Source organism: Rhinichthys klamathensis, unplaced genomic scaffold (genome assembly GCF_029890125.1).
Source record: "Rhinichthys klamathensis goyatoka isolate OS25496 unplaced genomic scaffold, OSU_Roscu_1.1 h1tg000067l_1, whole genome shotgun sequence".
NCBI classification, from domain to species: domain Eukaryota; kingdom Metazoa; phylum Chordata; class Actinopteri; order Cypriniformes; family Leuciscidae; genus Rhinichthys; species Rhinichthys klamathensis.
This window is the reverse complement of record NW_026606610.1, coordinates 1,168,971-1,195,318: the sequence shown is the minus strand read 5'-3', so window position 1 is coordinate 1,195,318 and position 26,348 is coordinate 1,168,971. Positions and strand designations below refer to the sequence as shown.

Here is a 26,348-nt window from a genome sequence, read left to right as displayed (position 1 = left end):
CCGTCATTGAGGAAGCTGAATCTTGGCGTCATTGGACCTTCCAACAGGACAATGATCCCAAGAATACCTTAAATTCTACCAAACCTTGGTTGCAGAAGAAGTCCTGGAAAATTCTACACTGGCAATCAGAGTCACCTGACTTTAAAATCTCTGGTGAGATTTGAAGAAGGCGGTTGCAGCACGCAAACCCAAGAATATTACTGAACTGGAGGCCATTGCTCATGAGGAATGGGCCAAGATTCCTCAGAAATCCTGCCAGAAGCTGGTGTCTGGTTATACATCTCATTTTCAGCAGGTCATAATAGCAAAAAGGTGTTCTACTAAATACTATAAAGATGCTTGCCATGAAGGGGTTGAATAATTTTGAGACTGCAGAAGTCATTAAAAGTTGCATTTGAGTTTGGGGAAACCACTTGAAAGATGTTGAGCTATTTCAATTACTTTTCACGAGTTCACACTTACAAATAAGTCCGAATAAATGGTATGTGTATTTGGCATGCTGTCCGAGGAGAGGGCTCCGAGCTCGGTATTTGGCCCGAACCCAGAGTACTCCCCCCCCCTGAAAATGCTGAAAACTGTTAAGGAATGTCGGTGAGTCGACTCTGTATATAGGCTTCATCTCATGCTGATAGGATAGACGTGGCATTGCTGATGACGAGTTGATTGGATAGATTATTTGAACGTGTTCCTCCCGAACTTTGTTAATGAAAAATCATTTGTTTGATTTGTTCATTGAAGTCTGTAAATTTTGCCAATAAACCTGATTTGCAATTGTGGTATATAAAATTTAAAAATGCTGAAAGTTGTCTGTGACGTGTAGGTTTATGGGTTATGGATTATAATGTACAGTTTGTACAGTAAGAAAATCATTAGGCCTATGTTTATTATAAAACCCCATAAAACATGAAAACCCAAAGTGTGTGTGTGTGTGTGTGTGCTGAAATATCATAGATTGTTTGTTGGCCACTTTAATCATTAAACTGCAGTAGACTATATAGGTCTACATCATAAAAATACACAACTTTTGACAACAGCTATGACAATAATGTATGTCCAGATGTTTTCCATCTTACACTTATCCATTATTGTTGTCTTGGAGAATAAATGCTTCTCATCGCAACTGTTACTAAGGGGAGGCGGGAATACGTGCAAACCACACTCTGTGCAATCATTATTCAGAAAAAAACTGACCAATCAATTTTACCGCATGCAGGCGGCCAATTCCTCCTCTTTAAATGGTTGCCATTTCGGAGTAAAGCCCTCATTGAAATGTTTTGTAGGCCTAAATAGTTTATTTATTTATTTTTTGAGAATACAAATTCATACTAGCCTCTTATTATTGTATCTGACTCATTATAAGTTATTGTTTTTATAGCTTGGCAGAATTAATTTGCATCTGTAGGCTATTTATTAGAAAGAGGGACCTGTGTGTGTGTGTGTTCTGGCTCTGGGGTGCGTTTCCCAAAGTCATAAGTTCTGTCGTTACAGTGGAACTTGCGACCATAGTTGGCTAACGGTGCTTTTGGGAAACGCACCCCAGAGCAGGCCTCCATCATCCTAAAAAAAAAAAGGATGGATTTTATTTGGTGGGATCTGGCAACCTCTCACGCATCAGCGTTCACTGTGAATTGGTCTGAACCACACGCGTATTTTCTCCTTGCTCAACTACATTTTCTTCTCTTAAATTGTTCGATTTGCTTGTCATGTAACTGAAATTTCCAGAGGCGTTTTATACAGGTGAAAGCTTTTGTCCGGAAAAAAAACATTCAAGATGGGTTGCGCTGGATTCACCTGCTCCAAGAATTCCCTGTGCGCGCTCAACATCCTCTATGTTGTGAGTAACAAATGCATGAAAAGAGGCAACCATATGGAACATCTTTATCAGCCTTTATCGTAACATTTGCACATGTGTTTTATAAATACTCATACAAGAGGTGTTTCTGTGCGGCTGTATACAGTTCTCGGCGTCTCAGGGCTCATGTGAATTATTTAGAGAGATTCTTTGTGTGGAATGAGGCCGATGAGCGGTTCTGGTTTCACGCACAGCCTGTAGAATAACATCCCGGTTTCCTGCTCCACATCCTGCTTTTGTTCTACTTATGCAGATATCCTGCTTCATTAGTCTCGAGATGAAATTGTGGTGCTGATTAAGTTCTTATCTCAGTAGTGTAGAAACTAGAAAATTATAATGAGCTGGTCATTCACTTGTTAGAGGTCAGAGCAGGGGTAATTTCTCATTGTCGGTCAATGAATATGGACTAATCTCTAAAGAATAATATCTGCTTTTGAGGAATGAATAGCCTTTTGTATAAATAATTGACATCAAGTGACATCACAGCTGTTGGGTCTCTCTCGCCATTTGCCTGCCATTTGTTGCTACTCCCATGAATCATCACTGACATAATTAAAATTAAACTGAACCTTTTGGGGGGAAAAAACTTTGTTTAGTGTGTGCAATAGCCTACACAATGCAATAACTTTTAGGATTTGGGAAATTGTTTAAGAATCTGCCATTAGGCCTATGTAAAAAAAAAAAACAAAAAAAAACATTTGAATGAACATGGTTCAAGCCATGTCGTGTAATTATAGGCAATTACATAGTGTGATTACCGTAACTATTCTGACTTGTAAAAAAGCATTCACGTGACTAATTTTCTGAGAGCTACGACTTGTACCACGTGACCGCTGTACGCGAGTCGAGTGACGCGACCACTGCAGATTTATTTTGGAGTTAATAGTGCAAGAGAATTTAAATCAATGTATAATAATCCGGGGACAGCTACGAATACAGCGTCACGTGTTGTCATCTTTTAATTCGGTAATTACGACATGGCGTGATTCTGCAGCATGAACTCTCCTTTTAGCTTATTTGACACTGAAGTGGGATAATGTTATATTGAATATTGAGAATCAAAACATATATAAATAATAATAATGATTACTCAATTATAGTTATGTTCCAAAAGTGTCTTGTCTTTATCCCTGTGTTTCCCTCAGTGATTTCTTATATTATCTTAGCTTCCTCACCAGTTATTTTAGTATTCTTTTTTTATATAGGACTTACGATTATAGTTTTTATCAATATTTTGAATTAGCTTTTATTTTTATGCTTTCATTTTAATTTAGATTTAGTATTTTTATGTGTTTAGGACATTTTTGTGTTCGTTTTTGTATTTTAATATTTCTTTTTAGCTTTATATTTATTTCAGTTTAAATGTTACTAGTTACTTCCAATTAAACTTATTTATTTTAAGTAGTGGCTTAGGCAACACTTGTAATTTACATTTAATTTTTGTAAAAGTGTTTCATTTAATATTTTATTTCAGTTAATGAAAGCCATGCAATGAAAGTCAATGTAGTTTTATTTTACAATAACACCACTGTTCCTCCCTGACTTCAGATGGTGAGCTTGCTGATGATTGGCATCGCTGCCTGGGGGAAGTGTTTTGGGCTGGTGTCGAGCTTCCAGGTGGTGGGTGGCATCATTGGAGTGGGGGTCTTCCTCTTCTTTGTTGCCCTTGCTGGACTTATTGGTGCCATGAAGCACCACCAGGTTCTGCTGTTCTTTGTATCCTTTACTGTGATCATAAATAGACAGTGAACATAGTACAGTTGTAGTGCAGTGTTTAGACATTGGTGAGTATGTATGTCAAGCAGAATGAATAAATCATTTTAACTGTACTGTGCAATAACTATATTAGTGGCTGAAAGTTTATGGCTGCATCTGAAATTGTGTTCCGTATGAATCCGGGTGCACTACATTCACCATGTTGTCAGTATCATGCGACCTACCAGCATCGGTTGCGTCGCTTCACCGCCATTCACAGATCCTCTCCCGTGCCCCCATGGGATAGTAAAGTGTCCATTGTATGCACACTTCAGAAAGTAGTAGGTCATCCGGGTACTTTTTGCCTACTCTTTTATGAGTAGCCTACTGTGAATTCGGACATGCTTCTTTCGTCACATACTGTTTTTCGCCTACTATATAGTATGCGATATTGGAAGCAGCCAATGTTTCCATTAATATTCATTTTCTTGGTGTATGTTGTAAAATCCTTCTGTAAACTGAACACCACTGGAACCACCCCATGTAATCAGTCAAAAATAATTATTTAAGCTAGTTATTTATATGAATTGTTTGAAATGCTTTTTTCTAATTGGATCAAACCGTTTATTAATGTTCATATACATATTTTCAATGGCCTCATGCAAACAAACTCTAATGTGTGTCAGGTCTTTGCCTTTCATTAAATGATGTGCTCTGTGTTTTTCTTCATTGCTCTTGGAAATGAGACAGGGTTATGAATGATCTGCTCATGTAACGCATTTCACTCTGTGTCCATAGTGTGGTGCAGTTAACATGACAAATGAGAGTGCACATCAGTGTACTACTTGTAATGTAAAAAAGTATCTTAAACTAAATGAAATGAAGTAATCCTGAGATGAATTTGGGTCATAACTAAAAAAAAAATTATAGGAAGCTTGTATTACACTCTGATACTCAAGGAGGAATGATTGCATGATTATTCCAGTCTGTTAATGGATATGGGAAACTATTTTAGTATATTACATTTCTTTATTACTCAATAAAACATAAAATAATCATGTTTTTTTAAGCATAGCTTACAGTGTAATACAATTGTGTATGTCATTGCCATTTATTATTGGATTCCAACCACTATATGTGCCTTGATTCATATTATGTCTTGTTGTTTTTATTTAAAGATTAAATATTTAATATCGAACTTCTGAATTTGCAGATAGTGGTAGACTTGGTGTAGGAGCCATAAGGCTATTAATAATGTTACTTAATGTTATGGCTATATGTAACTACTGTCTGAACTCCCCCCGGGGGTAAAGGGAAAGAATTGCACCCCTTTTGGGGACTTCCTGAAGGTAGCCATCTTAAGCAGGAAGTGATGTGGCGTGGCGAGGCGAGGGGAGGCGAGGGGAGGCGAGGGGAGGCGAGGGGAGGGGAGGGGAGGGGAGGCGAGGGGAGGGGAGGGGAGGGGAGGGGAGGCGAGGGGAGGGGAGGGGAGGGGAGGGTCGAGAAGTTCGATATTAAATATTTAATCTTTAAATAAAAACAACAAGACATAATATGAATCAAGGCACATATAGTGGTTGGAATCCAATAATAAATGGCAATGACATACACAATTGTATTACACTGTAAGCTATGCTTAAAAAAACATGATTATTTTATGTTTTATTGAGTAATAAAGAAATGTAATATACTAAAATAGTTTCCCATATCCATTAACAGACTGGAATAATCATGCAATCATTCCTCCTTGAGTATCAGAGTGTAATACAAGCTTCCTATAATTTTTTTTTTAGTTATGACCCAAATTCATCTCAGGATTACTTCATTTCATTTAGTTTAAGATACTTTTTTACATTACAAGTAGTACACTGATGTGCACTCTCATTTGTCATGTTAACTGCACCACACTATGGACACAGAGTGAAATGCGTTACATGAGCAGATCATTCATAACCCTGTCTCATTTCCAAGAGCAATGAAGAAAAACACAGAGCACATCATTTAATGAAAGGCAAAGACCTGACACACATTAGAGTTTGTTTGCATGAGGCCATTGAAAATATGTATATGAACATTAATAAACGGTTTGATCCAATTAGAAAAAAGCATTTCAAACAATTCATATAAATAACTAGCTTAAATAATTATTTTTGACTGATTACATGGGGTGGTTCCAGTGGTGTTCAGTTTACAGAAGGATTTTACAACATACACCAAGAAAATGAATGTAGGTGCAGATCCACCTACATTACATCACACTGCTTGTTTTGGAGCACAGAGTTTTGTTTTTAAGTTTTCACCTTTTTGTTACAATAAAGCTCAAGTCTTGTTAAAACAGGTGTAGCGTCAAACATACTTTCCCTCATGGAAGTGGCTTAAGAAGGCAAGGAAGCCATTACATTAAGTCAAAAAACTCCCAAGAAGGACATGCAGGCATGCGGTAGGCCCAATCAAGGCCTACATCTGGAATGATCAAGCCATGAGTGACACGGATCGACAGCTTTGAAAGGATTCTGAAATTCATCCAATGCGTGAGTAAACAAGGGTGAACTTATTTCTAAGAGCTGTGGTTGAGAATTTTGGCTTTGATCAAAGCATGGTACAAGAAGCTGATGCTTATCTGTACATTGTGGCCTGCTGATTCTATGGAAAGATGGATACTTGATTGTGCTTGTTTGTGTCAAACATGGCTGATGAAATGTCCAAAAATGAAATGGATGGAGTTGAACAAAGCATTGGATCCCTCAGTTCTATGCGTAGGGGAAGGCTTGGTGTGTGCACACGTAGGATGAATGAAGTAAAGGCATTGCTTGCTGAGGGTTGTGATGTGGAATCAATAAAAAGAAGTGCAGAGACATTTTTTACGTCACTTGGAGAATTTAAGACTGCTCATAGGCTTGTGCAAGAACAACTATCTGATGATATCAGAGAAAATGAGCGCATTGACTGGTTTGAGCCTAAAATGGCTACATTTGAGAACTTTATGAGTGAATATGAGATGTGGAAAAATGTTCAAAAGGATCCACAAACACTCATCGAGCCAAGTGATAGTGTTTCGAATGTGTCCAAGAGGTCACATAAATCTCGTAGTTCTCACAGCTCAAGTATATCATCATCGGTGTCATCAATGAGGATAAAAGTAACTGCTGATAAAGCAGCCCTTCTTGCTCGCAAAGCCGCATTAAAACAAAAACAGGCCCTAGAAATGGAAAAGGCTGCTTTGAATAGGAGAATGGAAACAGTAAATCTGGAATGTGACATTGCTGCAAACGATGCTAAACTGAAGGTCTTTGAAGACTATGCAACAACAGGAAGCCCAAGTCTACAAGTTCGATCTGTTATTTCCCAGCAATCTTTTGAACCTAAGGACGAAATGAATGAGTATCTTGAAAAGTACAACGCCGCGAATTCTAAGAATACATCAACGAAACAGGATCAGACATTACCAGGACCCTCGCCATCTTTTGAATTTGTTCAACTTGGAGCTATCCCGAAAACTCCGTTGCAAAGAATGTTTCAACCTCCAAAACTCAACCAAATAGCACACCGAAAGTCCAATGTCGAGGATGCGACAGTAACATCTGATAATCCTACTACAACCTTTCAAAATCCATCTGTTAGTTGCACAGGCGTGGGGCTTACAAATATGAATCTTTCGAACGTGGTGCGGAGGCAAAATGACATTGCTGAACTACTGGTCTTGCAGCAGAAACACACTTTACTCCCATCTAGAGAAATTCCAGTGTTCGACGGAGATCCACTAAATTTTCGCCCTTTCATGCAAGCCTTTGAACATGGCATAGAAGATAATACAGACAATAATAGGGATAGACTTTACTATCTGGAACAATTTACTTCTGGCCAGTCCAAGGAACTTGTACGAAGCTGCTTGCATATGGATACTAGAAGGGGTTATGCTGAAGCTAAGAAGCTCCTCAAATGTCATTTTGGTGATGAAGTGAAAATCACCAGTGCTTATATGGAAAAGGCCCTGAATTGGAGTAATATCAGGACCGATGATGGAAAGGCCCTTAATGCTTATGCACTTTACTTGAGAGGCTGTTGCAATGCTGCGGAAGACCTTCCTAACATGTTTGATCTTGATTTACCTTCCAATCTTAAACAGATTATATCCAAACTTCCATATAAACTACGTGAAAAGTGGAGAAACACAGCATGTGACATTCTTGAAAGAACACACAGTAGAGCCAAATTCCAGAACGTGGTTGCCTTTATTGAAAAACAGGCAAAGATACTTCAAGACCCTCTCTTCGGCAATATTCTAGACCCTATTTCTGCTACAAAAGGCATTAGGGCCGAGACAGGGTCTCGTCCTTTCAAGTCCGGGAGTAAGAAAAGCTTTGCTACTTCAATATCACCAATGATATCCAGTACGAAAGAAACAAAGAGCCATGAGGCTATAGGTGTTGCATTACAGGCCCCTTGCTTGTTCTGTTCTGGCAATCATGCATTGGAAGTATGTCGTCAGATAGTGTTAAAGCCTCATGGAGAGAAGATTGATTTTCTAAAGGGAAAAGGACTATGCTTTGCATGTCTTCTAAAGGGGCATATGAGCAAAGCATGTAGAAAACGTCTGGATTGTAAGACTTGTCACAAAAGCCACCCAACAATTCTCCATGTCGAAAGTATGCCCCTCAAAGAGCAATACACTTCCCAGAAGGATAAAGGTTGCAGTAACTTAATTACAATTGCCATGGTGTCAGCAGAACAGGCGGAGGTCGGCTCTTTAGACTACAAACTTGCTATTCTGCCAGTGAAGATTAAGGCCTGCAATGGGAGTAACATAATAGAGACTTATGCTTTCCTTGATCCTGGAAGTTCTGCAACTTTCTGTACGGAAAGTCTGACGGAAAAGCTGCATGTGAGAGGGAGGAGAACAGAAGTTCTACTCAGGACCATGGGACAAGAAAGACCAATATATACATACAAATTGGATGGGTTGGAAGTAAGTAGCCTCGACAGTAACAATTTTCTGCCCCTGCCAGAGGTTTTTACTCAAGCTTCAATACCAGTTGGTAAAGAAAATATTCCTACTCAAGAGGACATTCAGCACTGGCCATATCTCAAAGAGATCAGTTTGAATACCATTGAAGCGGAAGTCGGTCTGTTGATTGGAGTTAATGCTCCAAAGCTTATAGAGCCATGGAGGGTCATTAATAGTCAAGAAGATGGACCCTATGCAGTCCTAACTCAATTAGGATGGCTAATTAATGGACCATTAGGCAGAAGCCCATCTATAAGCAGAAATGAACGACTAAAGGTATCCTGTAATAGGATTTCAATTTCCAGCGCGGAACAGCTCATCCTGAGTCAGCTAAATCATGATTTTCCTGAAAAGGTATATGATGAGAAGCCTGAGTATTCAGCCGAGGACAGGATGTTCCTCAAAATTGCGGCAGACTCTGTTGTTAAACAAGATGGTCACTATCAACTTAGACTTCCATTCCGTCAAGAGGAGGTTCACCTACCTAATAATAGAACAATAGCTGAACAGAGAGCTAATACCCTCATGAAGAGATTCCAAAGGGATGACACGTTATTGACTGATTATAAGGAATTTATGGGTAACCTCTTGGAGAAAGGGTATGCCGAAAAGTTGACACTAGATCAGCTGTCAGGAAAATTCGGAAGAGTATGGTACATACCCCATCACAGCGTGTACCACAAGAGGAAAAAGAAAATTAGGGTTGTATTTGATTGCGGATCTTCATTTCAAGGCACATCCTTAAATAAAGAGCTTCTTCAGGGACCTGATCTCTCAAACAGTCTCCTCGGAGTTATCCTTCGATTCCGTCAAGAACCCGTGGCAGTCATGGCGGATATCGAAGGAATGTTTCATCAAGTTAAGGTCACACCTGAGGATGTTGACTCTCTGCGGTTCTTATGGTGGCCTAACGGTGACATTAGCCAACCATTGGCAGAGTATCGGATGTTAGTTCACCTCTTCGGTGCCGTCTCTTCACCTAGTTGTGCAAACTATGCACTCAAGAAAACGGCAGAGGACAATGAGAGCAGCGTTGGTAAAGAGCTTCTTAGTACCATTCGAAGGAACTTCTATGTTGACGACTGCCTAACTTCCTTACCCAATGAGGATGCAGCTATTGCCCTGATTCGAGACTTGAGAGCGGTCTGCGCCACCGGTGGATTTAGACTGACAAAGTGGACAAGTAATGGTCGCTCTGTCCTAGCTTCAATTCCAGTGGAGGAGAAGGCCAATGATGTGAAGGCTTTAGATCTTGATATTGACAAACTCCCTGTGGAAAGAGCTCTTGGAATTCAGTGGAGCACTGAAACAGACTCCTTTTTCTTCAAGGTTAACTTAAAGGAGCAACAGTCTACCAAGAGGACTATTCTTTCTACTGTGAATTCCATCTACGATCCAATTGGATTTCTCGCCCCATTGATTCTTCCTGCAAAAAGAATCCAACAGGAACTTTGCAAAGTCAGCTGTGGTTGGGACGATAAGATTCCAGACAATTTAACAAAATACTGGGAGGAATGGCTAGAGGGTTTGGACAAACTTAACCACCTAAGTATTCGCAGATGTTTTAAACCAGCAAGTTACGGCAAAATAAAAACTGCCCAGCTACATCACTTTAGTGATGCGAGTGAATCAGGGTATGGTATTGCTAGTTACCTGCGCCTTACCAACATCAGTGGTGATGTTCATGTTACCTTTGTATTGGGCAAGGCCAGAGTTTCTCCATTAAAACCTGTAACTATTCCCAGGCTTGAGTTGGCAGCTGCTGTCCTTGCTACATGTGTTGATAGGATGCTCAAAAGAGAAATGGAAATTCCACTCACAAAATCCGTTTTTTGGACAGATAGCACATCTGTCTTAAAATACATCTTTAATGACACAACACGATTCAAAACATACGTTGCAAATAGGGTCTGCAAAATACGTGATCTGTCCGAGAAATCTCAGTGGCATTATGTGAATGGCTCACTGAACCCTGCAGATGCGGCATCACGCGGCCTATCGATCGATTCCTTTCTTGGTTCAGAAAGATGGTGGAACGGTCCAGAATTCCTTTCACTACCTGAATCAAACTGGCCTTGCTTTCCGGAGGAGCAAATGACCATATCTTGTGACGACTCCGAGATAGTGAAAAGGGCTATAGCTTTCACTATAGTTTTAACAGGAGGCTCTGATACTGTTAACAAATTAATCGAGCACTTCTCTTCTTGAAATAGCCTCAAAAGGGCTACTGCATGGATCCTGAAATTTAAAAGGATGCTCCGGATGATGAGCCAAAAACAAAAGAATGCTCACTCAATTGTTCATCTACAAAGCACTGATCCTTATTCAGCCAGGTCCAATGACAGGAGAGCTGAGAGCAAAACTCAATTCGGAGAGAAAGAGCTTTCAGTGGACGATCTTAAACAAGCAGAGAAGGCATTAATAGGCTTTGTTCAGCAACAGACATTTCAATCGGAAATGACGTCTCTGACAAAAGGACATACTGTTAAGAAAACTAGCAGTATCTACAAACTGGACCCTTTTCTGATGGATGGTATCCTAAGAGTTGGAGGGAGGCTACACAAAATGTCAATGCCTGAAGATTTGAAGCATCAAGTCATTTTGCCAAAAAACAGTTATCTGTCCACATTACTTTTAGATCACATTCATCAATCGGCAGGTCATTGTGGAAAAAATCAGATACTCTCAAAGCTGCGCCAGAGATACTGGATAGTTCATGCGAATTCCGCTGCTCGGAAGCTAGTCAGGAACTGCCTGCCATGCAGACGTTGGAACGCACCGGTAATGGAGCAAAAAATGGCCAATCTACCTCTAAGTCGTCTAGCTTGTGACTCCCCTCCATTTACATGCGTAGGTACAGATTATTTTGGTCCAGTCGAGGTAAAAAGGGGCCGGAGCCTGGTAAAGAGATACGGTGTCTTATTTACATGCTTGGCCAGCAGAGCAATCCATCTAGAAATGGCCTATTCGTTGGATACAGATTCCTGCATTTTGGCCTTGAGAAGGTTCATATGTAGAAGAGGTCAAGTTCAAGAAATGATATCAGACAATGGAACTAATTATGTAGGAGCCGAACGAGAGCTTAGAGATTGTCTCGCTCAGCTGGATAACAGCAAGATCAAGCGTGCAATGCTAAACGAGGGAATCAAATGGAGTTTTAATCCTCCCTCAGGAGCTCATCATGGAGGCGTATGGGAAAGGCTTGTCCGCATCATTAAGAAGTCTCTGTATTCCGTCCTAAAACAACAAGCCTTAGATGAAGAGGGACTACAGACAGCACTTTGCGAGGTAGAGGCTATAGTCAACGATCGCCCTATTACCACCATATCCGATGATATCACCGATCCCGAGCCTCTTACACCTAATCATCTTCTACTGCAGAAAGGAAAACCGATTCTGCCTCCTGGATTGTTCATAAAAAACGACTTGTATTCAAGACGGAGATGGAGACAAGTCCAGTATATCAGTGATTTATTTTGGAAGAGATGGACAAGAGAGTACCTGCCACTGATGCATAGAGAGGCAGAAATGGCATGAAGTGCGAAAAAATCTTAAGCCAGGGGACATAGTTCTTATAGTGGACGATACATCACCCAGAAACTCTTGGCCTATGGGACGGATCACAAAGACCTTGCCTGACAAAAGAGGACACGTTCGTCGTGTCTTGGTCAAAACAAAGTCCAACACACTGGAAAGACCTATTAACAAACTATGTCTTCTTCAAGAGTAACCCTAATAGTAACTTCAGTTACTTGCAGAGTTGACATGCTCTCTTGATCACCACTTTTGACTAATATTTTTTGGACATATTTTTGAACCTTTTTTTTTTATTGATTTTTCCATTGGACTATTTTTGACTATTTTTTCTTTCTTTCTTTTTTCTTTTTTTTTCCATTGGACTATTTCGGACACTTTTTTGTGCATGAACAGATTTAAAAAATCTTGAAGTACATTGTAAATATGTCTTTATATGGCTCCTCAATATATGTATATTTTATATAATTGCCTTGTTATCGTCAATTAAGGGGCCGGAATGTAGGAGCCATAAGGCTATTAATAATGTTACTTAATGTTATGGCTATATGTAACTACTGTCTGAACTCCCCCCGGGGGTAAAGGGAAAGAATTGCACCCCTTTTGGGGACTTCCTGAAGGTAGCCATCTTAAGCAGGAAGTGATGTGGCAAGGGGAGGGGAAGGGAGACAGTTTTTTGACCTACATTACATCACACTGCTTGTTTTGGAGCACAGAGTTTTGTTTTTAAGTTTTCACCTTTTTGTTACAATAAAGCTCAAGTCTTGTTAAAACAGGTGTAGCGTCAAACATACTTTCCCTCATGGAAGTGGCTTAAGAAGGCAAGGAAGCCATTACACTTGGTGTCAACAGTTTAGAATAGTATTTATAACGTGTAATACTCACAAAAGTGAGTACATCCCTCACATTTTAGCAAACATTTATTATATCTACTCAGGGGACAATACTATAGAAATGGAACTTGGATATATTTTAGAGTTTGTCAATGTGAGAAAGCCCGCAAACAGTTTGCTGAAAGCAACCTGTCCAAGAGCATGAATTACTGGAACCATGTCCTGTGGTCTGATGAGACTAAGATAAACTTGTTTGGCTCAGATGGTGTCCAGCAGTACCAAGAACATTGTGTCTTGCCTACAGTCAAGCATGGTGGTGGTAGCATCATGGTCTGGGGCTGCATGAGTGCTGCTGGTACTGGGGAACATGGATTCCAACATGTACTGTGACATTCTGAAGCAGAACACGATGCCCTCCCTTCAGAAACTGGGCCAAATGACATGATAACGACCCCAAACACACCGCCAAGATGACAACTGCCTTGCTGAGGAAGCTGAAGGTGATGGAGTGGCCAAGTATTTCTCCAGACCTGAAACCTATTGAACACCTGTGGGGCGTCCTCAAGCGGAAGGTGGAGAAGCGCCATGTGTCTAACAGCCAGCAGCTCCGTGATGTCATTATGGAGGAGTGGAAGAGGATCTCGGCAACAACCTGTGCAGCTCTGGTGAACTCCATGGCCAGGGGGATTAAGGCAATGCTAGGAGCAATTTTCGCACACAAAATATTGACACTTTGGAGAGAAATATTAATCACTTAGGGTGTACTCACTTTTGTTGCCAGGTATTTTGACAATAATGGCTTTATGTTGAGTTATTTTCAGAGGACAGTAAATATATACTGCTATACAAGCAGCACAATGACTACTCTAAATCCAAGTTTCATTTCTATAGTATTGTCCCTTGAGAAGATATACTAAAATGTTTGCTGAAATGTGAGGGGTGTACTCACTTTTGTGAGATACTGTATATAGATATATATTCTTCAGTGATTTTACTCTGAATATTTCTGAATTGTATTTTGTGTTTTAATCCTTAATTTGTTGAATAGTACATGATTATCCTGTTCCTGGTGTTTGTAGTTCAGTTTTCAGTGTCTAGTGCGTGTCTGGCTATCAATGAGGACCAGCAGGTAAGATTGATCACTGTACTTCAATATACTGTATTTACTAGCATAAATCCACTTTGGTGGTTTGTAGTCTTTGGAAATGTGCTACAAATATAAATAATTTTGATAGAATTCAAAAATATTCCGCAAGGATGCTTTCAATTGAATAAATTAAAAAGAATAAATGCTTTTATAATGTTACAAAAGATGTCTATTTCAAATAAATGCTGTTCTTTTGAACTTTTTATTCATCAAAGAATTGTAAGGGGTGTACAGTCAAAGACCCAGAACCAGATATGAAGAATGAAGACCCGGAGTCAGAATTATAAAAAAATTAAAGAAAAGTTTTACTGAAGATAGTTTGCATTTTCATCAGCAGAAGTCAGCTTCAAGACTCACACAGGAGTTCGTAGGCCGCCTCCCTTACAGTTACAAAGATCACAGCAGTTATACCATTTCCAAGGTCTAAGCTACGTCATTGCTTACAGGTTGAATGATTCTCATTGGCTAAGAAACATTAAAGCCTAAACAATTTAACACATGTGAGGAGATAGGGGTGCCTATCGCCATTAGTAAAGATAGTTGTCGTCCACTCATTGGATTTAGGCCTGTGGTGGCCTCGCAGGTTAGAGAAGGGCGCCGGGGTGTCTGGTCCGACCGTCCAGAACCTACATAGAATGTCATACACACACACACACAAATAACAGACACTAGCAAATAACAGCTCCCATCAAGGCTGAAGAGAGTCTGAGCTCCTTATTATCAGTTAAGTATACCAAAACATACTGCTAAAACATTCACTCGTTTGGGAGAAAAACAGATCACTGGCATTTACTCCCAAGGAAGGAAATATACTGGACAGAATACATTTTAATACAACAATTCAAGTTTGATAGTAACGCTCAATATAGCTTGACCATATGTCCAGCGAAGAATCATATGTGCCCACGCTGCCTTTAGGACCCTCTAACCTTTCTACTGATCCCAGAGAAAGAGACAAACGGCCTTGTGGGTTCCGTGGCCTTCGTGTCCTGCGTGTACTAAGTGCAATCTCAAAGTAAGATTGGAATGCACCTAAAAGAAACTGGTTACTTGCATCCATGCATTTAAGAAAATATAATTTCACAAGCACAAGAATATAAAAATTATTATGTGATAATGAATATATTTGATTATTGATTTTTATAAAGGAAGTATATAACCATTCAAAATGATATATGATTATATATGTATTTGAAGAGGCAAGGGATTTTGACCAACCCTTCAGTCCCCCGTTTTAGACCAATGTGGGGTCCAATACCGCCACGTCTGGTCTAACCAGTGAGGTCACTACGGAAGGGAGGAGTGGTGACGCATGCTCCCCTGCCGGGTCACACTTGTCTCTTCACCTCGTCATGGACATGCTGGATACTAAAAATTCCAGTCCCCATTAAGAGGCTCTCCCACCTTCCACTCACAACAGGACATCAATGTCATTCTTCCTCAATTTATCAGTCAGGTTAAAATTTTTATAAAACACATAACTGATTACGAAACAAGTACATATTTATTCTCTGGAAGCCAGGCTAAATAAGCAAGCACTATTGCTGTATTCCTAGCATGGGCTAGATCCACAGTCACTACTCAGATCCTAAATAAAGACATTGTCTATAATCATGAATACCAGAATATATGCACTAGTTTTTTTATTTTATTTTATAAAACTATGAGTTCCAAATCCTTTTATTATAAACAAAGTTGGATGGTTAATCCATTATTTTCACTACCCCTTTTATAGACCCTTTAGGTTTAAAACACAATGGTTGTCTAACTAAAAAATAAACAACAAACAATAAAATATTAATAATTAAGACCCATAATAATCGATGTAAGCACTTTAAGTCTTTACTGAAATCATCCTTCAGTTTACAGTCACATAGCATGTACCATTTTAATTGTATAACATCTTATACCCTTTTTTGTTTGTTTCAAAAATAGAAATAAAATAAAACAAATTCACATCATCATTTCAGTCATTATTTTACCACTAAAATATAGGATCGTTCCCCATTCTGCTTAATAAAGCTTTTGTTCATTCCTTATCCTTATATCACTTGAATCCCTGTCAATCATACAATGTCTAACCCTAACCTTTTTCATACCATTTAAACTTAATTTGACTTCCATAAATCCTATCAGAAATTGTATTTTCATTACATACATTTTCTTCTACTATATTTCTTCCATCTTGCCCTACATGCCAGTTCCTTCTGCATCCGAGTCTCTCACCACTGTCAGCCTAGTGACACTTAAAGTTCCCTCGTTAGGGGAATCATGGTATTTTATTAATTCTTCAATACTCTTGTTTTCTTATCATTAACTTCAACTTTATTTTTCATTATAACTACTTCTCACAGTATTTGTCTCAGTTCCACTTATCTTTACAGTTTTACAGAAACCAAAATATTATGTTACTCAGATCCCAGCCCACAGCCATATAGCTGCTTTCTCTTTTTACCTTTATTACATTGTAGTTTTCTTAGACATCTAATGTCATACATACATTCAAGGGATTGAGAAATAAAACCTTTTCTTTTTAGAAGTTAGATTCACTCCTCCTTTATTCGCCCTCCGGCCTTTCAATAAAAATGAGGGAGCTCACTCTGGATAATTTGGATAGTGACTTAGCCAATGTGTCACTTTGTCTCTCTGCCGTCAAGTCTATATATATATATATTTTTTTTCCTACGTTTATCCTTATGATCCCACCTAGTTGTCTATTTAAATTTAGACCCTCAGTTGAATTTAGACAAGAGTTTTACCCCATAATGGACGGCAATCTTCTTTACAATTCCAATTTATATAAAATACTAATCCAGAGAGTAATTCAGTTCAATATCATAAATGACAAAAGCATTCATAATTACCAATAGCAGACAGAGCTGGAAAACCACTCCAATTAAAGCTCGTCCCATGTTCTGCATTGTCTTTTCATCAGATTGTCTTAGAATTATCAACTTTTTTAAAGTTGGTCATTTCACTTAACCCATCTGTAATGATAAAACACTAATTCCAGAGGTTAATGACACAATATCCTCAAAATCAGGAAATAATAGTACCCCAAACTAATACATACAAGACATAAAGTGCTGTCACCATCATACGCACTCATACTAGACACACATATGTTAACTGTTCATTTTCAATGTTCATTTTTCTTTATATTATTGCTAAAAGATTTAAATTTTAAATAAGATTTTAAACTTCCCATTTTCCGGTAGCTTCTACCTAATTTTACATGGTCTCCCAACCAGTTTCAAAGCATGCCTGTTCATTATTCATTAGAATTTAACAAGGTCAGCTGGGTTGTTTTGTTTCATTATCATTATTTTGCTTCAGCTTGCTCTAGCAGGCCAATAATGGAAAGACAGACACAGTTACCATCCCTTCCTCTGCTCAAGCAGTCTCTCTCACTATAAATAAATAATCTTTTTCAACAGCCTTCTAAGGCTGTAACTTAGACATAATGTAATATTAAATTAATTACAATAACCTTTGACCATTCACCTTGTTATCCAGACTTTTCTCAAATCTACAAAAGCTGTCTTCATCTTTAGCCACCACCATGTCTAACGACCTTCAGGAGTTAAAACTATGTCATAGACCTATTAGTTCAAAATCAACACTATGATTTTCCTTGCCCATAAGGCAAACCAGTACATAAAAAGTTTTGCTACTGTCTCCACAACAACTAATGGGAATCACTTCATGGCCTCAGCTGGCTCTTGAAAGCCCACTCCTGTTAGCCCTTTATCTATAATCTCCATCAGGGTGTTTTCCCCTGGCATATTTGCAGACGATAAAAAAAAAACAAGCCATACAATGAATGCGGTTTCTGGTGATTGGTATTAGAGGAACATCACGTTTCGGGGTCAGACTGTCTGTAACTCCTCACAGCTCATCCGCCCTAACGATAAAGGATGCTGCTGGCCTCACAGTCATCCGCTCCACTCTCATACCTTTCTCACATAAACACCTCCATCTTGAGATGCCCAGTGACTTTACGTGATCCACTCTGGCTTAGGTTGCCCCCTGTCTGGCCATTAGAAGGTCTTACCCGTCATTGAGTAGCCACTCGTGCCCACTGGTGACCGCTCTTTCCCATCACAGGCTGTTTGCTTCAACAGAACTCAGCTGTTTTCTAGAGCTTAGGAAAGGCACGTTCAAGAGTCACCAGAGCCATTCGGATTGCCTAATAGTGTTCACATAGGGAGACAGGTCAGAACAACAGTATTTAATCACTTAAATCCATTAACTATCTTAAAAGCAGCAACCTAGCTACTTGGATTATACTCAGTGAATTTTAGATCACAACCGTACATTCAGTGTACTTTTCCGTCGGCCCCTCCCCCGTTTCATGGTGGGGACTAAGATCAGACAAAGAAGTTACGGGTCCTAAAATAACCTAATCAAAGATGTCACTACAAATAGCTTATTATCACTTATGACACCGACTCAGGTAACAGCTTTTAGCTGACATTGACTGAGAGAGAGACATTGAATGAGGGAGGGACTGGTACACTGCACTCTGAACGTCTAACTTATCTACCATCTTTTAACTCTATCCCAGCTTAAGGCATCTTTGCCAGATATTACATACGGTTTCAAATAAACATATTATTTATATTTGTCTTTTGCCCACACATCAGGAAATTTAGGCATTACAAATTTCCACTCAGATTGAGTCTGTTGCACTGGCAGTTTCAGCCACAGCACACATCAGATTCAGATAAGCAAACTGTTTCATTACAGCCAATAACAAACTTATCTTTTGAAAACTAAACATCAGCGTCTAGTTCTTTCATGGTCAACTTTTCAAGCTGTTTGTTTAATCAGCATTTAGCAACTGTTAATTCAGTACGGCTTCTGCTTATTTGTTTTACATAAAAATAATTATTCTAGTTCTCAATAACGTTTCACATTTCTCAATCTCAATTTTAATTGTCAAGTTCTCAACCATAGTTTAATATTTGACTTCAGTTTTCTCTTGGAGTTTATCAATCTCCAATTAGGATTCACACTAAGTTTGACGAGGCAAGCACTCTCTGCTTGTGATACTTTTGCAGTTATTGTAAATCATCTGTGAGATTAGTCTCTCTATATCATCTAAAACCTTTTTAAAATGTTTAATTACAACACAATCATCCTTTAAGTTACTTTGATATATTTTGCAACTCACATTTGTTGGAGTCATTAATTTTACATCAACCTGTATTCATCAATTCACTAAAAATTAGTATTATAGATCTTTTCTTCAAAAGGATTCACTTTAAGACTTCAATCTTTTGACCTTGTTTTATCTCTTGTTCTTTCTCAGACGACAACTTTAATATCGTCATTTAAACACTGATCTACTTTCAAACTCACATTATTACCAGAAATGTGTTGTCATTTTATCACATTTTTAAACACCTTCTCGGTGGGAATTTAGAGTTACGTATTAAATGGTCCTGATGACCACCATTAAAACACTCTCTGTCATCTGGTGGGTTCATGTGTCAGCCTCAACGGCTCCAACTTACTGCACGCCCTTGAAGCAGTGTGTCCCATTCAGGAATGCAAACAGAGCTACTGATTAAGCAGTTCTCTGTATTCTTTTACAGTCCACCAGTGGCTGATTTAATCATAATAACCCAATCATAATCTTCATCATTATTATTGGCAGAACATTAATTTTCATAAGCTGCAAAATATTGTTTTCACAAAGTGTCTGTTTAACTTTAGTCGCTTGTCGAGGGAAATTATCCCTGACCCAGAATTTCTTTCACTTGCTTCTTGTAATCATCGTAAGCAATACGAGGCTAAACATTTTAATTTTTCAGTTTCTTTGTTTGTTTGTAGCCAGTCAAGTTTTTTTTTTAAATTTCCAATCAGAATCAAAATCCTGACTACCATTTACTTAATCATTTCTGCTAATTTCTTTGAAGTGAGGGCTTTAGAGCACAGCTGCTTACAGCGTTTGCTTTTCCTGACTCACTATTTGTTTCAGGACTCTTCAGGTTACTGATTAAGTTATTACATTTTTCTGCCATATCTTAATCATGGTTCATACTCACCTAAAGTTATTGCAGAAATGGAGGCGGCGATCTTTGAACAACACAGCTTGGCTTCTGCGTGATGAAACTGCAAAGTATACTCCAAAATCACAGTTACATATACTGGTCCATGCCAATTTGGGTCACAACTTTTTAAATTTTTCTCTCGGAATTGTTCCTGATGCATCCCTGGCAAACAACCCTATTATTGTTAGTATCCCTAACTGCCTGATTCACTTCACTAAGTTCGGGGATCCCCTATCTGAGATGGAAGAGATTGAGCAGGTTTACGGTGCCACTGGACCTCTAGCCCAGGGACGTGCTCTGCTGGGTGGTGCTACACCAGTAATGCCCAGCGGGGCCCCCACAGAGCACGCTTCGCTTGCGCTGTCTGCTGCCGTTACCCTTAACGACGCTCTCAGCGACTTCTTATACTGTCAGCAGTATAATTAACTTACTCCTTCACTCGCCTCATCGGAGTGAAGCTTCACTCGCCTCATCGGAGTGAAGCTCTCCCGCTCTCCTTCAAAATCTCTTCCAGTCAGACAGCCCTAACAATTAACAAAAGCTTACTACCTTGTTTGTTGATTTGCCAGGGGTGTCACCGAGAATAATTGCCCGCATTCTCCACCATAACTGTAAGGGGTGTACAGTCAAAGACCCAGAACCAGATATGAAGAATGAAGACCCGGAGTCAGAATTATAAAAAAATTAAAGAAAAGTTTTACTGAAGATAGTTTGCATTTTCATCAGCAGAAGTCAGCTTCAAGACTCACACAGGAGTTCGTAGGCCGCCTCCCTTACAGTTACAAAGATCACAGCAGTTATACCATTTCCAAGGTCTAAGCTACGTCATTGCTTACAGGTTGAATGATTCTCATTGGCTAAGAAACATTAAAGCCTAAACAATTTAACACATGTGAGGAGATAGGGGTGCCTATCGCCATTAGTAAAGATAGTTGTCGTCCACTCATTGGATTTAGGCCTGTGGTGGCCTCGCAGGTTAGAGAAGGGCGCCGGGGTGTCTGGTCCGACCGTCCAGAACCTACATAGAATGTCATACACACACACACACAAATAACAGACACTAGCAAATAACAGCTCCCATCAAGGCTGAAGAGAGTCTGAGCTCCTTATTATCAGTTAAGTATACCAAAACATACTGCTAAAACATTCACTCGTTTGGGAGAAAAACAGATCACTGGCATTTACTCCCAAGGAAGGAAATATACTGGACAGAATACATTTTAATACAACAATTCAAGTTTGATAGTAACGCTCAATATAGCTTGACCATATGTCCAGCGAAGAATCATATGTGCCCACGCTGCCTTTAGGACCCTCTAACCTTTCTACTGATCCCAGAGAAAGAGACAAACGGCCTTGTGGGTTCCGTGGCCTTCGTGTCCTGCGTGTACTAAGTGCAATCTCAAAGTAAGATTGGAATGCACCTAAAAGAAACTGGTTACTTGCATCCATGCATTTAAGAAAATATAATTTCACAAGCACAAGAATATAAAAATTATTATGTGATAATGAATATATTTGATTATTGATTTTTATAAAGGAAGTATATAACCATTCAAAATGATATATGATTATATATGTATTTGAAGAGGCAAGGGATTTTGACCAACCCTTCAGAATCCTGAAATATTAACTGTTTTCAACATGGATGATAATAATCATAAATGTTTCTTGAGCAGCAAATCAGCATATTAGAATGATTTCTGAAGGATCATGTGACATTAAAGACTGGAGTAAAATTCAGCTTTGCCATAGCTGGAATAAATGACATTTTTATATATTTTATGTTATCTATTTTAACATATTTAAATAGAAAACAGTTCTTTAAAATGGTAAATGCAACATTGGTGAGCATAAGAGACTTCTTTAAAAAAAAACATTTGGTGCTCAAAATATTGGGTCTAAAATGACTAAAATTAACCCCAACCCCAAACTTTGATGCATGTAAATGGGTGTCTTTTTATTTGTTTACCTATTAGTATTATTGTTTGTTCGATTTTGTGTTTTCTCATAAGTTGTCATGTGTTTCGTACCTGTGTGTAGAATCACCTTCTGGAGGTGGGCTGGAATAACTCTCTGACCACTCAGAGGGACGTGGAGAAGAGTCTGAACTGCTGCGGTTTCTCTCACATGGACATCAATGGAAGCTGTGCCGCAGTAACTTCCTCTGATACACACTCTTCTTTGTTGTTTTGTTATGTTCTTGAAGCATTGCTTGTGCTGAACGATATAAATGACACCTGTGTGGGTGATAATGACTGTCTTAATCATTTGCATGCTTATTATGATCGCATAAGTTGGGCAGTTGCATTATTTTTTCTATTATAGTAATTCTGTTTCACTTTATTTTGATGGTCCCTTTTAACACATTCTGTTGACTAGAAGTAATGTTACACCTACATGTCTACTAACTCTCATTAGAGTGTTAGTAGAGTATTAGTAGACTGGTTGGTTTAGGGTTAGAATAAGTTAACATGTATTTGGAAAGTTACTTATAGTCAGTAGCATATCTTTTGGGGGAGCATCACAATAAAGAGTTAGCAGATATTGAGCAGACAGTCTACTGATACTCTAATGAGAGTTAGTTGGCATGCGTTGCAAAATTACTTATAGACAACAGAATGTTCAAAAGGGACCATCAAAATAAAGCGTTATCAATAACTCACTGCTCTTGTCAATGTCTGTTCTGCTTCTGTGCAGCCCTGCTTCCATTACAGCACTTGCACCACATGTGCAGCAAAGATCCAGGAGCACGCCGGCGAGGTGCTGCGCTTCGTCGGAGGGATCGGTCTCTTCTTCAGCTTCACTGAGGTCAGCCTGCTAAACTAACTTCTGCTTTGATCTCCTCTTTGAAATTCTTCACTGAATTTGACAACCAGAATGTTTTCTGGTGTTCTTGATCATTCTTTAGTGTATAATGTTGCTGTTTAAGCATGAAAAGGGTCTGCAAAGCTACAAAGCACAAAGTCCACTCCAAAGGGAGTTATTCTCTATATCAGTAAGCTGTTACTGAACTCCCTGAAACGCCACGATTGTAGTCTTGGGGGAAGAAACTCTTTTCTACAGGGAACGTACATAATATTCCTCATTTATATCAATCCCACCCAAGACATATGCAAAATTAAGGGTTGAGTTCCATTGGAAGTGTATTGAAACTAGCAGTTATGGTAAGGTCCGTGACATTTGCAAAACACGCTCGAAGCGGTTGACCAATCACAACACAACCGACCCATCAGAGCACCCCAACTTTTCTGAAGGAGGGGCTTCATATGGAGACGGGAACTAATCAGGGGTGCGTTTCCCAAAACCATAGTTGCTAACTAAGTTAGCAACTTTGTTGGTTGCAATGCAATTTCCCATTACCAACCAAGTTGCTAACAGGTTATCAACTATGGTTTTGGGAAACGCACCCCAGAGCGTTACAGACAGACTGGAAGGGGAGCTGCTGCAACAATATAAAAATAATGTTGTTGTTTTTTATTCTAATTGTATAGAATACCGCAAAAACAAAATTAAGACTTAAAAAAATAGCCTATAGAGGGCGCAACAGGATAAGAAATCTTTTAAATCCACTCTTGCGCTACATTTCCAACAGTTAAAATGACGAATAAATGCATACTCCAAGAGCGCTCCACAAGATATGTTTGATTATACCATGTGGATGCTCAAAATTGATCGGGAGAATGCACGTTTTGAGCAACTTATTGTACACGTAAGGTAATCACCAAAACTAGTGCGTTGCTGCACTGTAACACACATACTGACAGTAGCTCGCACATCACGCACACAGAAACATTTAGTAGCGCAGAAATGTATTGTCAACACTTCTGTGATTTATCAATAAATCTGAAAAGTTCTAGCATATATTTCTTAGTAACTAAACTTACAGCTTCACTATTAGTAGAGAGATTCTGCCTGGTAGAATTAATTCACACGCAATCTCTCTCTCACTAATATGCATTCATGTAAATGTAATCTTTACTGTGCTACATTATCTCTATCTGATTTAGAACGAGCAGAAATCTGTGAGAAATATAACAACCCAAAAACAAAAGAACTGATAAAAATAAGCTGTTATGTTGGAGCAATAGTCTTGTGGGCAGCGCCGTGTCATATGATATAGCTGTGCACAAGGCAACCCGCGTTCGAGTCTCAGCTCGAGGTTCAGGCTTATTTGTTCATTAATTACGTCATCAGCATCAGACTTTAATCACATAAATGTTGACTTAAACAATCTGAAGACGTTCAACCCCTAATTGTTACAGAAAATACAGATTGTAAAAATTGTACAGAAAACAGGTTCATTGGTTAACTGCAAGTTAACTCACCGTATTCAGTGAATACATTTTTTTAACATTGCCTTGCATTGCAATTTTACTGTAAAATACTGTAAAATGTATGGTTTTTGGAAATAAAAATAATTACAAAATGACAAAATAATTTACACGTAAAATCTATATAATTTTAAAAAAGAACATGTTGGCCTATTTTTAAAGTAAATTATTGTAAAAAATAATATATTATTGTATGATTATGGTGGTTATCAGTACATTTTAGTTTATAAAGTAGTATTTTAACATTTTATCACTTAAAGGAATAGTTCACTTAAAAATAATTTACTCACTCAACCTGTATTAATTTCTTTCTTCGGCTGAACACAAAAGAAGATATTTTGAAGAATGTCAGTAACCAGACAGTTGATGGGCCCCATTGACTTCCATAGTATTTTTTTATTTTTTTTCTGTTCAGCAGAAGAATGAAATTCATACAGGTTTGAAACAACTTGAGGGTGAGTAAATGATGACAGAATTTTCATTTTTAAGTGAACTATTCCTTTAATGAAATATACTAGTAAAAAAAATATATACAGTTACCAATGTGCCATCCCATAACACCTGAACACTGTCACTGTATTTTTTACAGAACATTTCTAGCAACCACAGCTCCCAGTTTTTTACTGTATATTCAACAGAACATTTACAGTGTGTTTGTTTTTCCTCCCATCAATCTGGTTATTTCAGATTCTGGGTGTTTGGCTGACTTATAGGTACAGAAACCAAAAGGACCCACGGGCGAATCCAAGCGCCTTCCTGTAGATTCGAATCGTATTATGTCGTCTGACCACTGGAATTCTCAATCGAGCTGTTAAAGAGAGTGTGTGTGTTTGCTTTTACTGAAGAGGAGACCAGCCTGCGTGTTCTTGCTGCTATATATTATTATGTGCTTGATTTTTCAAGAGTACAGTGTGAATGTACTGTACATCATGAGACTGTACTTATAAGAATTCCTCTCTATGAAAGAATAGAACACCAAATACTAGTATGCAGTACTTACACTAATGGGCTAAACAACAAAGACCATTTGATTTTATGTTATCAGTTTTATCTTATGTGGTAAAACACTTTAACAGAAAATGAGCTGCTGTGATCAAGACGTGCAGTGTGAGCATGACACTATTTATGTTGTTTATATATAAATATTGAATTTGACAATATCAGAATGTATCCATTTCAATTCCACATTGATTTCTGATAATAAATGCACACATTTACAATTAGCATGGATGACAGTAAAAGTTGCTCGGAAACTGTTAGTATGCTAGATACATTATTTGGACTTCATAATTAGTATGAAAAATTTAAAGAACTCAATTACATATAAAGATTAATGGATGAATGTTTTTTTTGAGCACTGTTTAATGATCTCGGATTTCTTATTACATATTTATCTGCCTATTTTCGTTATATGTGTGTGTGTTAGTTTCACTGACTTGATTGTGTGTATTGTTTTTGCTTCTTGCATGAATTCCTCATTGAAATGTACATCTATATCCAACAATGGTTCTGTGAACTGCTCTCTCAAGCATTTGAAATAAAAAAAAATAAAGACTCTGTGGACACAATTGCACTTTGGCCAATTTTGTCTTTTGTATTACTTAATTGTTGGGTTATGCCTAATGCTTTTATTGTCTGAAATCCCATTACATTATTTCAGGAGAGAAACTTCCTCTAACCTAAACCAATCAGAAACTGACACGCTCGGGCCAAGACCTCAGCTAGTAACTAGGCAACAATATGACTTAGGAAAACACGCGTCCAGTGCAGTGCCAGTTAGTTGCTCTGACTCCTCCCACCAGGATACAAACCGGAGACTCCGTTAACTGGAAAACTACATGGCCTCTGCTTTGAATAAACTGTGCAAACGTCGCTGCGTACACAAATTA

The 26,348-nt window shown here is 38.6% G+C and overlaps 1 protein-coding gene across 1 annotated transcript; it reads left to right on the top strand.

Annotated features, from left to right (window-relative positions):
* Positions 1-1,599: 1,599 nt before the first annotated feature.
* On the top strand, positions 1,600-26,048 carry tspan13b (tetraspanin 13b). Its single transcript, XM_056250126.1, has 6 exons — positions 1,600-1,834; positions 3,401-3,568; positions 13,968-14,048; positions 22,169-22,282; positions 22,826-22,936; positions 25,147-26,048. Exons 1-6 carry the CDS (start codon positions 1,772-1,774, stop codon positions 25,219-25,221), a joined length of 612 nt encoding a protein of 203 aa, XP_056106101.1. The 5' UTR covers positions 1,600-1,771; the 3' UTR covers positions 25,222-26,048.
* Positions 26,049-26,348: the final 300 nt, after the last annotated feature.

Coding starts and splice junctions, on each gene's coding strand:
- tspan13b (XM_056250126.1), top strand. CDS start 1,772: ATGGGTTGCGCTGGATTCACCTGCTCCAAGAATTCCCTGTGCGCGCTC. Junction 1,835..3,400: donor CGCTCAACATCCTCTATGTT/GTGAGTAACAAA, acceptor CCCTGACTTCAG/ATGGTGAGCTTGCTGATGAT. Junction 3,569..13,967: donor ACCAGGTTCTGCTGTTCTTT/GTATCCTTTACT, acceptor TTTGTTGAATAG/TACATGATTATCCTGTTCCT.